General features: G+C 55.0%; 5 protein-coding genes across 5 annotated transcripts; 1 reads left to right on the top strand and 4 right to left on the bottom strand.

Moving 5' to 3' along the window:
• Positions 1–785: 785 nt before the first annotated feature.
• On the bottom strand, positions 786–2,062 carry TRIREDRAFT_123008 (uncharacterized protein; the record flags this gene model as incomplete). The annotated part of the gene is made up of 5 exons (XM_006967349.1): positions 1,592–2,062; positions 1,496–1,522; positions 1,297–1,433; positions 982–1,216; positions 786–901 (listed from the first exon to the last, which is right to left on the bottom strand). Exons 1-5 carry the CDS (start codon positions 1,842–1,844, stop codon positions 786–788), a joined length of 768 nt encoding a protein of 255 aa, XP_006967411.1. The 5' UTR covers positions 1,845–2,062.
• Positions 2,063–2,893: 831 nt separating this feature from the next.
• TRIREDRAFT_50390 (uncharacterized protein) lies at positions 2,894–5,192 on the top strand. The gene is made up of 5 exons (XM_006967458.1): positions 2,894–3,198; positions 3,260–4,542; positions 4,622–4,921; positions 4,974–5,062; positions 5,119–5,192. The coding sequence occupies exons 1-5, from the start codon at positions 2,998–3,000 to the stop codon at positions 5,187–5,189; spliced, it is 1,944 nt and encodes a 647-aa protein (XP_006967520.1). The 5' UTR covers positions 2,894–2,997; the 3' UTR covers positions 5,190–5,192.
• A 144-nt stretch (positions 5,193–5,336) lies between these two features.
• On the bottom strand, positions 5,337–6,500 carry TRIREDRAFT_109756 (uncharacterized protein; the record flags this gene model as incomplete). The annotated part of the gene is made up of 1 exon (XM_006967348.1): positions 5,337–6,500. The coding sequence occupies one exon, from the start codon at positions 6,498–6,500 to the stop codon at positions 5,337–5,339; it is 1,164 nt and encodes a 387-aa protein (XP_006967410.1).
• A 624-nt stretch (positions 6,501–7,124) lies between these two features.
• Positions 7,125–7,757, bottom strand: TRIREDRAFT_65743 (uncharacterized protein; the record flags this gene model as incomplete). The annotated part of the gene is made up of 1 exon (XM_006967347.1): positions 7,125–7,757. The coding sequence occupies one exon, from the start codon at positions 7,755–7,757 to the stop codon at positions 7,125–7,127; it is 633 nt and encodes a 210-aa protein (XP_006967409.1).
• A 1,527-nt stretch (positions 7,758–9,284) lies between these two features.
• Positions 9,285–11,993, bottom strand: TRIREDRAFT_4945 (uncharacterized protein; the record flags this gene model as incomplete). The annotated part of the gene is made up of 3 exons (XM_006967302.1): positions 9,285–10,685; positions 10,848–11,606; positions 11,691–11,993. The coding sequence occupies 3 exons, from the start codon at positions 11,991–11,993 to the stop codon at positions 9,285–9,287; spliced, it is 2,463 nt and encodes an 820-aa protein (XP_006967364.1).
• Positions 11,994–16,065: the final 4,072 nt, after the last annotated feature.

The following is a 16,065-nucleotide window of genomic DNA, read 5'->3' as shown; positions in this document are numbered from 1 at the left end:
AACGTAGATTGACTTGCTAGGGCGCTGGATAGCCCATATGGGCTGCTGGCTAGCCGCTCCTAAGATATATATATATATATTTTCTTTCTTATAAGAGGCAGCAGTAAGTGGCGCCTAACGGACCAGGTGCGATCAAGTGGTATATCGGCTTAAGCATATCCTCAGGCAACTCTGGTTAGAGCCGAGATACCTAGTGCAGAGAGAGAAGAAGGTTGACGTGAAGTGAAGCTCACTTTGGTTCATCTCATAGCTGGCATCAGCCTCCCTCTGTTATTGTTAGTGACTCGAATAGCCCTAGAACAGACAGGGGAAGAGTTTGTAAGTTCTAGCCTATTTCACATTGAAGAAATACCATCTTTTCTTTGGCAATATTAGTGAAGACAATTGAAGTATAAACTACCTACCCAGAAGTGAGTACATATCTCGGCGCTTAAGTATGTAGTTAGTTTTTTCTCACTTCCTGCACTTGAGTACCTGTTCTTTGCTGCTGGGCCACGCTTCCAATAACCTATTCCATCAAGGTGTTACCCTAACGTTGGTACAACTGTGAATACATTAAGCTGTACAGGATATAGGTGTTCCATATTCCCTGCTTATACTGTCACAGCGGATGAGTAGAGGAACTGGGATGCAAAAGACGGGGTCTGTTGACCAAAAGCTAGACGGATACGGCAGAGTTTAGAGTCAATCGGGCGGAGAAACGGAGCAGATTACGAGAGGTACGTGACATGAACGATGTCCTCAAATGTTCTAGTGGATATCGAGCCATGTAGGATGGATGGCATCTATTTGCTTCTCTGCCGAGATTCCTTCTCCTGCACTGCTCGGACTGGCCTCGTTTCCTTCTCATGCAGTGCTCGGAATGCCTTGACAACCTGCTTGTAGCTATCCGCCAAAAGAACTGCCGAAGGATTAGCATCAGAGTCTACCAAGTGGGAGTGCAAATCAAGCTAAAAAATTGGTGTAGGGAGCGAAACTTACCGAAAGGCACAACGACCCACGGGGCATTGAAGCCGACGTAGTACACCCAGAAGTACAGGGTCTCGGGACGACTGTAGGACACGTTATGCAGGCGCTGCTCGGCCCAGTTGGTGCCGTAGTAGAGAGCCACGCCGTAGAGGTGGGCGACGCAGACGACGGTTTGGAAGAGGTGCCTGGAAGGGTGGCTGGTGAAGATGCAGAAGAGGGTGAGGAGGCTCAGGGGGCCCCAGGCGAACTGAATGGTTGTGTTAGAGGGGGAGGGCGCCTATGGACAAAATGCAACAGATTTTTCAAAAGATAGGATTAGGTGCTTACCACGGTGATAGTTTCGACGCAGACGGTGAAGACGTCAGAGGTGAGGTAGCGGGAGTCGGAGAGGGCGTATTCCTTCCAGAGCTGGGCAAAGAGGGTGTTCATGCCGGAGATGTTTGTGCGGTGGAGGAGATAGTATCCTGTCATGATCATGGATCAACAAACGCGCGCTTGACGGGGCCAAGCAAGAGTAATGACAAACCTTCAAAAGCAATGTGCAAGAAGCCGCCTGGAGCCCAAGAATTTAGAGTCAGCATGTACTGATAGTTTAAGGCGTGTCTGCGTATGCATCACTTACACAAGGCGAACCAAGACGCGGCAAAGCGGTCGACGGGCCGGACACGGCGCCGGGAAGACGCTCCGGAGCGGCGGCCGGAGAAGTAAAAGGCCGCAGCGACCACGGCACCGACGAGGGTCCCGAAGAGGGGGAGAGAGCGGGAGAGCGGGAGGCCATTCGGGACGTAGTCGGGGATGGAGACGCCGAGGGGGTAATACGGATGGTCGGCCTTGATTGGCTGCCGCTTATAGCTGAAAAGACCCCATTGACTCATCTTGGGAGGCAAGGGAGATGATGACGACCTTGCTGAAGGGAGATGAGAGCTTGAAAGCGGTGGAGTGCTGCGAATGCTTGATGATGGTGAGAGGAGGGGGGGTGTGTGTGGCGGTGTGAAGGAGGGGGAGAGTGGCCAGTGCTTATAGGCGGGGGAGAGTCTCTAGAGGAGAGGCTGGTAGTAGTTGAATCGGTATTCTTCCCTTTGAAAATCGCTGTTCTCGATTGAAAACCTCTCGCAGACAACAAATCAAGTTGCATAAAGGAGTCGATTCTATCGGGAGATGGTGATGGTTCTCGTGAAACACATCGGGGTCAGTATCGATAAGGCACACGTGGACACTGGTTGGGTGCCTGAGGTGTTACAGAAAAGTACTCCGTACTTGCACCTTAGTACAGCAATCCCTGTCTGTCGGCTCACTCTCCAGCCTCGAGTCTCAACAAAAGTCCCCATGGAGGCTACTTCTATCTCTTTCAGCCCAGGCAATTTGCGTCGTGGTTCAGAATGCAGACTCGCCGCTTCATGGCCTGCAACTGTCTGAACATGACCCTCGTTCACCCGTCCGAGCTGACAAGAGGCCAGACGAACTTGTCCGAGAAGATGCTTCTTCAGTGCTTCTCTCCCTCCCACATGGGCCAAGCAGCGTTCCTGGCTGGTCCATATGCAGAGCGAGTGGCTCACGGATAGGACGGCGGGAACGGGCTAGAATGCGTTACATCGGGTCGACGGCTGGTCGCCCTTCACCTCTGAGATTCGAGACGCCGTGAGGCTGCTTGGAAAAGATCAAGACTCTGCTGCCTCTGGCCGTGCAAATGGTATCCTGTCGAGTCCGCTACAAGGTCTACCAAGTAATACGAAGCATGAGAACTGCGGTATGAATCGAGAGACGTTTCCACGCAGCCACAGTCGCTGTTCAGGTGCTGACCTGCGGAGTAGCAGATCGTCACTGTCAAGAGATGCAAAAGTGTGGAGGTGGCCGAAGAGCGGCGGGGGTCGAACGAGATAAGACATCTACTACCTATACTATGAGTTATAGTATCTGTCCGTCTTTTATAAAAAGACGGCCCAGACGGCTGCGTACCCCAGCCTGTCTGTCCATCGTCCCGAGATTATCCTCGCGTCAATTGGCCTCCCGCGAGCGAACCTCTCCCCAATGAAGACTCTCGCCGTCGTCAGCGGCCTCGCCGCCCTGCTGCCCTCGGCACTGGCTTGTGGGAGCGACCACTCGTGCTACGGCCCTACCAACACGGTCGAGCATGTCCGCCATGTCAAGCGCATCCAGCCCGGAGCGCCGAACGCGGCCTATGGACCCAAGGCGCCTCTCGAATGGGGCCAGCTCAACTTTCTCCATACGGTACGCCATGTTTCTGAGAGTCACGGCAGAGAAGCATCGGCAGCACTAACGTACCATCTAGACCGACACTCACGGCTGGCTCGAGGGCCATCTCAAGGAGCAAAACTATGGCGCCGACTGGGGCGACTTTGTCACCTTCTCGCGCCGCATGAAGCAGACGGCCGGCAACATGGGCGTCGACCTGCTGCTCATTGACACGGGCGATCTGCACGACGGCAATGGCCTCTCAGACGCCACGACCATCGACGGCACCGACTCCATGCCCATCTTTGACGGGATCGAGTACGACCTGCTGACGATTGGCAACCATGAGCTGTACATCTCCGAGGTTGCGTACGAGATGTTCAACACGTGGGCGCGCAAATGGGGCGACCGCTACATCACGTCCAACGTCAAGGCCTTCAACCAGACGTCGGGCCAGTACGAGTACATTGGAGCGACGCACCGCTACTTCACGACGCCCAAGGGGCTGCGCGTCATGGCATTTGGCGTGCTATTTGACTTCACAGGCAACTCCAACGCCTCACAGGTGCTCAAGGCTGCCGAGATGGTTCAGGAGGAGTGGTTCAAGAACGCCGTCGAGACGTGCGAACCCATCGACGTGTTTGTGCTGTTTGGCCACAACCCTGTGCGCCAGACGGACTCGTCCAACACGCTCAAGCTTGTCTTTGACGAGATCCGCAAGGTTCATCCCACCACCCCCATCCAGATCCTGGGCGGCCACAGCCACATCCGCGACTTTGCCGTCTACGACGACAACTCGGTTGGCATTGAGTCGGGCCGGTACTGCGAGACTCTGGGCTGGATGTCCATGACGGGCTTCGACGCGTCCAATAGCAACTTCAAGGGCGTCAAGAACCCGCACGGCGTGCCCAACCCGACGAGGCCGGCCCGCCAGGGCGCAAAGTCCCCCTTTGTGTACTCGCGCCGCTACCTGGACTGGAACCGCCAGACCTTCATCTACCACACCAAGCAGACGGAAGCGGCCTTTGACTATGGCTCCGGCCTGCGCGTTACCGATGAGGTGTCCAAGGTGCGCGAGGAGCTCAAGCTGGGCGATGTGTACGGCTGCGCGCCCCAGACGTGGTGCATCTCGTGCGTGCCCTTCAACGACTCGAGCAACATCTTTCCCGGCGTCGTCTTGCCCGCCGTCTCTGCCATTGTTGTCAACAAGACGCGCGAGGATAAGTCGCGCCTCATTATCGGCAACACGGGGGCGATCCGCTTCGACCTGCACCAGGGGCCGTTTACGTATGATGACAACTTCATCGTGTCGCCTTTCCGGGATGCCTTTCTGTACATTCCCGATGTGCCGTATGAGCTAGCCAAGACTGTCCTGCCAAAGTGAGTTCCTTCGTCTCAATGATTTGACGCATACTAGCCGTATCATGCTTGTGAAGAGGCTAAAACCCCTTGCTCCCAGGCTCAACAGTGGTCCCATTGCCAAGCGTGACTTGGCCACAATGCCCGTCCCTCGCGACTCGTGCACCGATCCCACCTTGGGCTACCTGACGCGTCGCGAGATGCGCCAGAGCCACGGCGTCGTCCGCCGCCAGGAAGTTGTCACTTCGGGCTATGTCACGACCGATGACTTTGGCAGCGATGGAGACGACACGGTGCACACAGGCATTGAGAACTACCCTCTGCCGGGCTACTTTCAGGCCGAGGTCAACTTTGCCGAGGGGAGCGACCCCGAGGCCGTTGATTTGATATTTGTCGACTTGTAAGTTACTCTGGTCGCAACGATTGCGACAACTGTACTGACTTAGATAAAGCATCGAGTCCCTGATTCTCGCAGATCTTGGCGGCAACTACACTTCTGACATGGTCAGCTGCTACATCGACTGCGACTTTACCTCCCAAGGTATGTCTGCTTTTTGACAGTTTTTTGTGTGAACAGCAAGCTGATGTGTTTGTTAGACTTTATGCTCCCCTATGCGAAGCTCGTGTGGCAGGAGAACATTGACAACTGCCCTCTTGCGCAGGCGTAACGACAGGTGATGGCTGAATGACTGTATATAAGTAGAAACAATCAGGATTACCAGTAATGTGTAAAGGAGTCGCATGCTTTTGCGATGAATGAATGCGCGCCGTTGCTCCGAGACATGAAATTTATAATGCCTGCCCAAAGTCCCAGTTCAATAATACACCTCTCCCTTCATCAGCACCCTCGCCGTCCGCAACAGCTTCGCCTCCTCTATCCTCCCCCCTCTCACCGTCGTCCCCACGTCCACCACACCGCTCGGATGCCCAATCCTCACGACTTCCTTCTTCTCCCCACCCATCATCTCCGCCGCAAGCGTCCCGTCCATCTGCGACGCCGCGCCCAGGCACAGCGCCAGCGTCAGGGGCACGGCCTTGTGCGCCTGGCCCATGGACATTGCGAGGCACTGGATGTCCGTCTGCGCCGAGACTTTTGCCGCTGGATCCAGCAGGAGAACGACCTTTGGTACGCTTTCAACCAAGGGGTCGAGGTGCATTGCGAGGGCGCCCGCTTGGCGGATCTCCTCGAGACGGGCTTTCAGGGGAGCGTTGGCTTCGACGGCAGAAGGGGTGAGATTTGCGGCGTCGAGAAGGCCGAGGCTCGATGCTGCTACGAAGACGCCTGGGTTGCTGACGTCTACCAGCGAGGCCTTGACGCGCGAACCATCCGCGAGAGCCAATTCATCGACGGGGTTCCCCGTAGGAAGGGCCTTCCCCGTCTTGGCGCCCGCGGGATCGAGGAAGCTGAGCGTGATGGGGGACTGCGTTCCCGGCACGCCGTCCATGGCGTAGTCCCCGCGAGGATCGTACATGAGGGGGCTCCCGTCGAGCTTGAAGCGCGAGAGGACGAGCTTGTTGGTGTTTGTGTTGCGGATGCGCAGGGTGGCCCAGCGGGAGCGCGAGACGGGGTCGTAGGAGATTGCGGAGGGGATGCGCGAGGGGGCGACGAGGCCCATGTCCCAGATGGCGGGGCCGACGATGGCGGTCATGTTGCCGCATGTGCCGGCGAGGTCGAGGGTTCCCGTGCGGATGCCGACTTGGACAAAGGTGAATTCGGCGTCTATTTCGGGTGATGAGGATGAGGATGAGGGTGAGGGTGAAGGGGGAGGGGGAGGCCCGCTGACGACGACGACCTTGGAGGTGGAGGAGACGCCGGAGCCCATGCCGTTGAGCTGGCGGCCGTAGATGGGATCCGGGGAGCCCATTGCGGGAGCGAGGATGGGCTGCCATTGGCAGGGGACGGGGGGGAGGACGGAGCGGGTGAGGAGGAGGCCGGTGGAGGTGCCGCTGCGGACGAACCAGGCGGGGAGGCGGCGCATGTTTGGTGGTGAGGGGGATGAGGTTGTGTGTGTGTTTGTGTGTGTATAAGGAGGTTTCAATGGACGAGATGAGATGAGATGAGATAAAGGGAGTGAGAGAGTGTGTGTGAGTGTGAGTGTTGTCTGATGGGTTTTGTTGTAGATGAGATGAGGTGCTGTATGGAGTCGGGTATAGGTAGGTAGTAGTTGGGGTGGTGGGGTCAACAGTATGGGGTAATGGGGTAGAGCTGATTTGTGTGCATACATAGCCGACGAGATGCCCGGCCTTTTATGCATGGGCTCAGCATGTGATGAGGCTCGGCAGACTACAATCATAATGCTTCGCGATGCGATTCAGAGTCAATTGGCTGAGCCCTAAAACTCGACATCTTACAGATACCTACCTACATGTATGGTTTCATGCAGCTGAAAAGACTGCAAGTCAGTGTATGTTACAGGGTAGTTGCTCGATGAAGCTGCTGGTGCAAGCCGACTTTCTCTCTATTAAAGCCCACCTTTTGATAGAACACATCAATAAGAAGAGTATCAAAGTCTATATTATACTAGGTCCTATATCATATCAAAGTCAGCCATTCATCATCTGTATATAAGCATAACCACCAACACCTTCAGCACAACGCTCCATCACCGCCCATCCACCCAAAACCTCCTCAGCAAGTCTGCATAACCCCCCTTCATCCCCCAGTTCCCAACCGCGTCCTCAAGCCCTCTCTCCATCCTGCCCACATACTCCCTCTTCGGCTCCCCCTCCGTCGTCCTCTTCCGGTCCACATATGCCAGCACCTTGACGGGCGTCAGCTCCTCTCCGCCATCCTCCCCCTCCTCCTCCTTGCCGCCGCCGCCGCTGCTGCTGCTTACCCACGATGCCTCGAGATACACCTTTTCATAGGCCCACGGCACGCCCTCGTAGCCATCCAGTCTGTCCTCGTCTTCTGTCGGCAATAGATAAAGCATACCGTATACATGACCTTGTTCCTCCTCCTCCATCTTTCCCTTCCCCTCACCCTCCCCGCCAACATCGTCTTCACCATCATCCAGCTTGACAATATTCGCATACCCCCTCTCGTTGATGATCCATTTCCATCCTGACAGCTTTCCCAGGCCGACAGCTGTGGAATACGGACATCGCTGCCGCATTTGTTCCGTGGAGAGATTGCTTCCGTAGGCAAAGTAGAGGATCTCGCTTCTGTTTTCGTCGGTGATGGTCAGGGTGCTGTCTTGCGAGTCTTGGCTGCTGTGGCTGCTCTGGGAGTCCATTTTGGCTTGACCCCCCCCTATGTCCTGTGCTCTTGTGTTCTTGTTCCTCTTGTTGTTGCTGTTGCTGTGTGTCTTTGTGCTTGGCTGTGATTTGGTGTATTGTGCTTGTGTGGGTGTTGATGTATGTCTTGTAGTCGTGTGTTGGTGTATGTTTATGTGACGTAAGGTAGGATGTATGATATGCGTTATGTGTGCTAATGTCCAAAGTTGTGCGTAATTGTATATGGTGTAAAAGGTTGTGCGTAGGTAGTTGTATGCGATGTCTCTTGTTCGGTGTGTACCTTATGTACGGCTGTACTGCACAAGTAAACGATAAAGCCCTCTTAATGATGATGCGTACAGATCAATCAATCAATCAATCAATCAATCAATCCACACGCACCTTTAATATCCTCCACAAGCCAAAACACAAAGATCGTCAAATCGGCGCAGCCTCGCCGAATCCCAGAAAACGCCTTACTGGGAGGCCTTTGACTGCAACTGCAAGGCTGTGCACGGCCACCCCGAAGAATAGAAAGACAAGGCGGATCTCGAAAATCTCACCACAACAGACACAGAAACAATAGAGCCTCTGTCAAATGTGGCATGTCCTTCTGTTTTTAGCACACAATCTATCGATTTGTTGATGAATAGATTGAAAGGAATTGAATAGGATAGAATCGCTTGGAAGAAGGCAGATGAAGGTTTGATTGATTAATGACCTTCTGGAGGTGGGAGGAGAGGAAACCTAGAAGTACCTTACCTTACCTTACCTTACCAGGTACACAAGGTCAGCCGATGACTCTAGGCAGCAGAGGCAGGTTTCTTTGTTCCTGGGCATGGAAGTTGCACCGACCGAATCCACGACCTGAATGACTCTTTTCCAATTTTTACATCGTGTTCTCATCTTCCCTTATAATTTTGTCTTGCTGCTGAGTTGTCCTTTTTGTGACCTTCTTCACACAGTATGTTGGAACGTCCAAAGGTTGGCTTGAACCATCACCGAAATGCATCAAGCACAATGCTCAAGAAACGGCCTCACTTCCTTTTCCCATCGTCGAGCACTAAAACACTGCTTAGGTATCAAATCATCATCATTCATGCTAATTCATATAATACACTTTAAATGCTCATGTCACGTCCTCCCAATGCTCTGCCCATGCACTGCATTACCGCCACAGCCCTTGCACGGGCTGCCTCCAACCCCCATGTGTCGAGGCTGTCGACACTTCTTGCGACCTGCAAAAAATGACTACTCCTAATAGAAACTCTACATACTCTTCAGGCAGTTCAAGACTCGAGGTTTTTTTTTCTCTCGTGATTTGCAAATGGAAGAGCGAACGTAAACAAAGATCCCTGACCCCGCCTCCCTATATGGTGTAGTAGTAAACGATATCCGTCAATATGTCCGCACCTTTGCGTCTATTGATTGTTGTTGTTCTGATGTGGTGCCTGCCTTGTTGCGTCCATGGAAATGCAGAAAGAAATTAGAGGAAACTGAAGAGAACAATTCAAAAATTGGCCAAAGAAAAAAAAAAAAAGAACAAATCAAGTAATCTGTGCTAGAAAAGGGCTGAGCATCAGCTCGTCGGCACTCGGCCGCAGGTTGTGATCCAGCTCAAAGGTCTGGCCCAGGAACGTCTTTGCATCGTCACTAGCATGCTCGGGTATGGTGGGAGTTGCCTTGCCGCCACCGATCCTGAAAATGGCCTGCAGCTGGCTGCAATCCGGGAACGGATGCGAGCCCGTCATCATCTCGACCACCAGGCAGCCCAGGGACCAGATATCAGCCTTGCGCGTGTACGACGTCTGCTTGACCACCTCGGGCGCCATCCAGAACACGGAGCCCTGCAGCGACGGCCGGTGCTTGTTGTTAGCAGCCCCGTTGAGGATGTTGGACGCCTCGAGCTTCTTGGAGATGCCGAAATCGGAAATCTTAATGGTGCCCTTGTTGTCGACCAGGATGTTGGCCCCCTTGATGTCGCGATGGATAATGTCCATGTTGTGTAGGTACGAAAGGCCCGTCAGGATCTGCCTCACGAAACTGCGCACCAGGGGCTCGGGCAGGGCGCCGTACGAGTTGAGCATGGTCTGCACCGACCCGCCGGGGACGTACTCGAGGAAAATGTTGAGATGATCGGCGGATGAACTGCAGCCCAGGTACTGCACGATGTTGGGATGCCGCAGCTCCCGCAGGAGGCTGATTTCGCGCTTGAGGGCGTCAATCATGCTCTTCTTTCGGCTGTCGGTCTGGCTATTTGCGCCGGGCGCGGGCATCTCGACCTGCTTCACGGCCAGGAGCTCTCCCGTCACGGCGTGCAGCGCCAGGTACACGCTGCCAAAGGATCCCTGTCCGATCAGGGCTCCCTTCATCCACTTGTTGTCGTCCCACGAGTCGCCGGCCAGGAAGCTCTCCAACTCTTCGTCAGCCTCGTCCTCGTCCTCGTTGAGAGCCTGCTGCAGCTCCTGGAAAGAGCCGGACCCGGTGGACCCGTCCGCGTCATAGTAGCTGGTGCTGGCCGTGTTGCCGTCCGGGTCCGTGACGCTGAGGCCAGTGGCGTCGCTGGTGTCCGAGAAGGAGACGTACGACTTGCGGTTCGGTTCCGTGGGTGATGACGCCTCCTCCTGCAGGGTTCCCAGCATCGACGATGCAATCGAGTCTCTGCTGTAGAGCGTCGGAGCTCGTCCGCCCTGAAGACGAAGCTTGGCCACATGGCCGTTTCCACCCAGCCACGAGTCCGCAATGGTAGGGATGGGAGGGGCGTCCTGGATGCTCGAGGCAAAACTCAAGTTGCTCGCCACGCTAAGCCGGCTATTGATCTTGCTCAAGCGGGTCGACCTCCTCATGGAAAGCCTGGCGGTCCGGTCAATGTCCTCGCGGGCATGGTCTGGGAAGTACGACGTCAGGTCTGATGCGATGAGCTCGCTCGGAGGACGCAGCCCGCCAAACTGACGGAGCCCAACCTTTCGAAGGGGGTTGCGCTCAGGCGACAAGGGTCGGTCCAGTTCTCTGTACGCATTCGCCGTGTTTCGCTCTCGGGCCGCGAATGATACGGGCGACAGGGGGTTTTGCAGCTTTTCGTTCCAACTCTCGCCCAGGACTTTCTGTACCTTGAGCTGGCTCCTCTTGTCTACGCCCTCGAGGGCTCGCGCGTGCTTCTGCTGCTCTTCTTCCATGGCAATGGCGGCAGCGCGTTGCAGTTCGGCCTCGCCGGGCTCTCCAGCCGGCACTCTCCTGAGAATCAGGCGATTCCGCTCCGGCCTCCGCTGGTCCTTGATGATGCGCCACAGCTCGGTATCGCCCAGGCGGCGGCATTGGCTGGGATCGGCGTCGATGCCGGTCAGGACCCAGAAACAGTAGTTTCGCTCGTGGTCTTCGCGAAGGCCAAACTTGCGCAGAGTGACGCGCATGACATCCTCGCAGGTATTGCACTCCGCAATCTTGACGACCTTTGTAACGCCGCCAGTGGAGATTACCCGGATGATATGCTGGCCTTGGGGCAGGGTGGCCATGAGAGAGCCGTCCAGGCTGGAGTTGTTGCGTGTGTGCGAGGGTATTGGGCGGCCGGAGGAAGCAATTGTCGTTGCATTCTGGTTCTGGTGCGCTACGTAGCCCCTGCCAGAGGGGTATTGCTGTTGCTGTTGTTGTTGTTGCTGCTGCTGCTGTCGTGTTCGTGCATCCGGCACTGGTTGAGGCGAGCTAGGCCGTGAGTTGGGTCTTCCGTGGTCGGAGGCGCCGGCGCCAGACATGTCGACCTGTCTCGAGTACCGCTTGTTGATGGACGGAGCAGGCGCGGATCGCGTGTTGGAGGATATGGTAGAGCTGCTGAGGGTCTGCAGAGGCAGGATATCTAGCCCAGCAAACGAGTCCTGAAGATAGAACAACATCCACTGTTAGCATATTCTCTCTCTCCTTCCTTTGTCAAAGACCAAGTGGGCAGAGACAAAACTCACCCTGTTGCGCTTCTTCTGGTTGGCGTAGGCCTTTGTCCTCAGCTTCTTGATGCTGAGGAAGAGACGCACGCGGTCGCCGACCTTGTCGATGCCCATCTCCTTAAGGACTTCCTTGTCCATCTCCAGCAGGTTCTCGCCATTGATGTGGTTCTTGCGGAACAGCTTCTCGTACTCGCCGCACTTGACGCTGGCGAGGTAGTCGCACACTCTGTCCTCGTCCCAGTTCTTGACGGAGTCGGGGCCGTCCGTGTCGGAGAATTCCGACTCTGTCGGGCTGGAGAAGCCGTGCGAGTTGCCAGCCATGGCCGGTATCCTCCTGGACGTGGCAAGGCCGGAGGAGTAGTCGGTGGTGACCATGGCGGGCGCGCCTCCCAGCGAGGCGGGATATGTAGACTTGGCGAGCATAGCCATTTTTCGTTTCTTTTGTGTTTTGCGTCTCAGTGAATATCAAGTGATGTTTGTGGGCTCCTGCTTTCGAGTCCCGGTCTCAGCGTGAGAATATTATAATGCGGTGCCTCGCATGCAGACGCGACCTGCGGCGTCTGTGGCTGTGGCTCAAGGTAGTGACGGTTCAGTCCTCTTTGTTGTCGGCTCGATCCTGTGATTGCCTCTTGGCCTGTTGTCGTGCTCGGGGTTCGTCGTGTATTTCCCGCGTCTTCTTCTTCTCGGTCTGTATCTGCGTCCACCGTCAAAGTCAAAACCCAGGGCTTCAGACCACCTCGTCCGTGGTTGCTGCGGCGGTCGTCGCGACACAGGCTCCCGGGCTGAAGTCGATCGACGGCGTCGAAACAGGAGGGAAAAAAGGGGAGCAAGCCGCGAGGTTCTTGGGAAGACGGGAATCAAAGAGCCCAGCAGCCCAGGGCCGAACGGGGAACGAATTGAGAAAAATAGCGGCCGGGCGGGGGGGGAGAGACGGCGCTTCTCCTCCTGTGCTAGTCCCTCAGGTTAGCACTCGGGTTAGCAGGCCTGACGGGCGATTGGTGCGTGAGGCGATTGGCCACGGGCGGGCCCCTCCCCTGTACCCTCGTGGAAGTCAGCACCGATGCGCTAAAAGAGGTGCGCTGAAGAAGCGCGCCATGGTGCCCTGGTGCCCTGTACATACTGTACGAGTAAGGACTACCTCCTACCTGAGTGCCCGCCTGAGCCTGTCCACCTGTCGACCTGTGCCTGTACCGGTACCGGCACCTGCGCGGAAGACGGACAAAACCTGCGACACGGTTGCGACGACAGGCTGAACGGGGTGCCGATCGACTGGCTGGCGCGTTGGACGACTGGTAATGAAAGGAGCGACACGGCTGCTTCTTTGTGCGAGCCCACCGGACGGCCTCTGGCACTGGAGTTGACTCGGGTCTGGCGCTAACAACAGTTATGGCCAAAGGTACATGTAAGGCAAGAGGGGGTACCGTAGAAACTCGTGAAATTCGACCGAAGCTAGGTTTGGTGGAGCCGCCACGTCATCTTTTTTTAGCAGCATGCCTTACTACAGTAGGGAAGGTTGACCAAGGTACCTCAAGCTGCCAGTACCTCAATTAATCGCATAATACAGTGCATCTTTACGGTCGCAAGCAGGAAAAAAAAAGTATTATTGCATTATATATATCAGAGGACTTCTCATAATGTAAATTACGCTGGTTGACTGCAGCGTTAAGGTTGTGGCGGCTTTGTTGGTTGATTGGCAAAAGACAGTACATACGCTTGCATAGCAATTTGCGGGGGATTGAGGTATTGATTTTCTGTACTGTACTTGATGCGGCTTTTCCTGTTATTGCCTGGCGTGCACGTGCACGTGGCGGCTCCACCAAACCTAGCTTCGGTCGAATTTCACGAGTTTCTACGGTAGTAGCATCGAGCGTGGAGGGGAGTATCGGTACGAAGTTGCCAGTAGCAGTAGTATTACCGACCTAGGCGATTTCACGATGCGAGCGGGACGTGTGATGGCTTAGTATGTACCAAGTAGTATGTGATATCGACGGAAAATCATCAGATTGGAGTGCTATATCGGGATACATCGAAATGGCTCGTAGGTTGCGTGGACTCGGTACCTATACTTGATACCTGTACGTACGCATCGAGTCGCGCCGAGATGACGATGGATCAGCGTTGTGTTTGAGGTAGACAGGAGGAGCGATGACATGCCGCGAATGTCAGCAATATCCGTAGCTGAAGCGGCTCTGATGTTGTTTGCTTTGCCACCAGGCAATCAATGTTATCGACGGCTGTTCAGCTCATCTGCATTATCATCATCATCATTATCATCAGCCTCACCGGCCTCGTAGACTTCCATCCTAACACGACTTCTGAACTCCCCTATCTATTCTCTTTAGCCATCTGCAAGTGGCCCTTCCAACCAGGTAGTAGGCAGTCTACAACATACCATCATCAACATCACCAGCTTCACCGTTGTTGATTCTGTTCCTTCAAGGCCCATTTCCAGGGTTCAGGCTCCAAGTGGGCCCGCGACCCCTGTCCGCTGCGCCGCCCGCCATTGGCCCGCCGTCTGCAAAACGTGAAACCAGCGGCGTTTCGAAGTTTCATCGCACCCACCGCATTTTTTGGTGGCTTTTTTGGGGCTTCAGGCTTGTCCTCGCCGAAACCTCGTAAACATGACCCCGGCTGCGGCACTTGAAGCCTTGGGGGGGGGGGGGGGGGGGACTCGATATGTAAGAATACGAAGCTCGCACGAATTCGTCGGGCACTATTCAGTGATTTGTTATGGTTACCATACAGTGCAGCGTCAAACCGCTAACAAAGAAACTGCTGGGATGTGAATCTCTTTGTGCGAGCTCGGACGCCTATGACGACTTGGTCTGGCCCCTTGCAAGCGATTCCGATTCCATCTCGCACAAGATACCTTCAAAGTCAGGAAACCTGTACCTGAGCCTGCAGTCTCACGCTTACGACTGACTTCTCGTACCAGTACTTGCAGGCTGCAGATTGCATCAGCACCATAGATAATACATGGCGGCGACAGCGACTCGTGTCTGTCCCCCTCTGATCATCGCATGGGGCTGCTGATCGGTTGCTGGCATGATCCTAACGGCAGCTTCGCTCACCTGCAGGCCTCAGGCTTCTAGAACGAACACCAGGCCGACCCGGCTCCGGCCAGCGCTGGGGGTTCGGGCTTTGATGCAGAACAGATGCAGAAGAGTCGAATAGGCGACTGGCGTCGAGGACGACATTCGATGCAGCCTTCCTTTGCTTTTTTGTTTGCTGGCAGTGCATGCGCATACATGCATGCATGCATACATACCTTACCATGCACATCCGGCCTCTCATTTCAACCCTTCAAGAGTCCAGGCAGAGGCAGACTTAACCATATTCAGTGCCAGGTCCCTCAGCTCAGTCCTCTCGCACCCAAGCCAGCAACGAATCAACTGCCCCAAGGTCGCGCAACAACTCGCAGCTGTATCAACAGCCGTCTCGACGTTTCCACTCTCCAGTCTCCCCGTCCAGTCAAGTCCACGCCAGCGCCGCCGCATGCGATGCCCTCGCTGCCATTCGCCCGCGCATTGTTTCACATGGTGACAGCTCGGCGCTTGAGACGCTGCACCAATCACATGCAGCGGCTCTTGACCGGGCCGACGCGAGTTCACAATTCAATCGCCTGCCATGCTCCTGCCAGGGTGGGTGCTTGTTGTCGGCGGTCGTCGCTGATATTGCATGTATTACTGCTGCTGGGTTATCTCGGCGTCAGAAGCTGTAAGCAGACAAGAGCGTGTTTGCCTAATCAACCCCAAACGGCGGAGGCTCTCGTGATGCTTGTCACTCTTAGTATCACGTCACCTCTGTACATAATGGGATGGCGAGGTGCTGCGAATGGACGGCTTAATTACACATGGGTTGATGACCATGCCACTGCACTTCTGATACCCCAGTTGGTAGGTAATTTCCTCGCATGAAGGTGCCAGAAATGTGGAATTGTAGAACACCTCCGATAGTATCGCGGATCTGTGATGTGCTCACGGAAGCCAGATGGAGAGCTGTTGTAGCCTCGAGGTTCGGTTTGAGATGCCACGGGATTTTAGAAACATAAATGAACATCGAGAATACAACACGATGCTTCTTCTTTTGGCCCATCCTGTTATAACTACAGCATTCGCAAAATCTAGCAGGAGACGTCGAGACTTACCTCATACTTTGATGCGGTGAGCTTCTCTCATGCCGTAAGTTTGCAGAGCTCTTCTAAGCTGGTCGCGAAATCGCAGTCGGTACTAAGCTCCAGCTCCAATGTGGCGCCTCAAAGGACCCCGCGATAATCTCAGGTCTCGCACTAACATGCCCACACACAGATTCTTACACTAGTTTGTTAGGCCTCAACTTCATCCAGAGAAGCCGGTTTTTACAGATTGTCGCAGTCATCATCCTTATGTCAGGC

Source organism: Trichoderma reesei, assembly GCF_000167675.1.
Source record: "Trichoderma reesei QM6a unplaced genomic scaffold TRIREscaffold_17, whole genome shotgun sequence".
In the NCBI taxonomy this organism is placed as follows: Eukaryota; Fungi; Ascomycota; class Sordariomycetes; order Hypocreales; family Hypocreaceae; genus Trichoderma; species Trichoderma reesei.
Note: the sequence above shows the minus strand (reverse complement) of the source record. Positions and strands in the feature narration are given on the sequence as shown.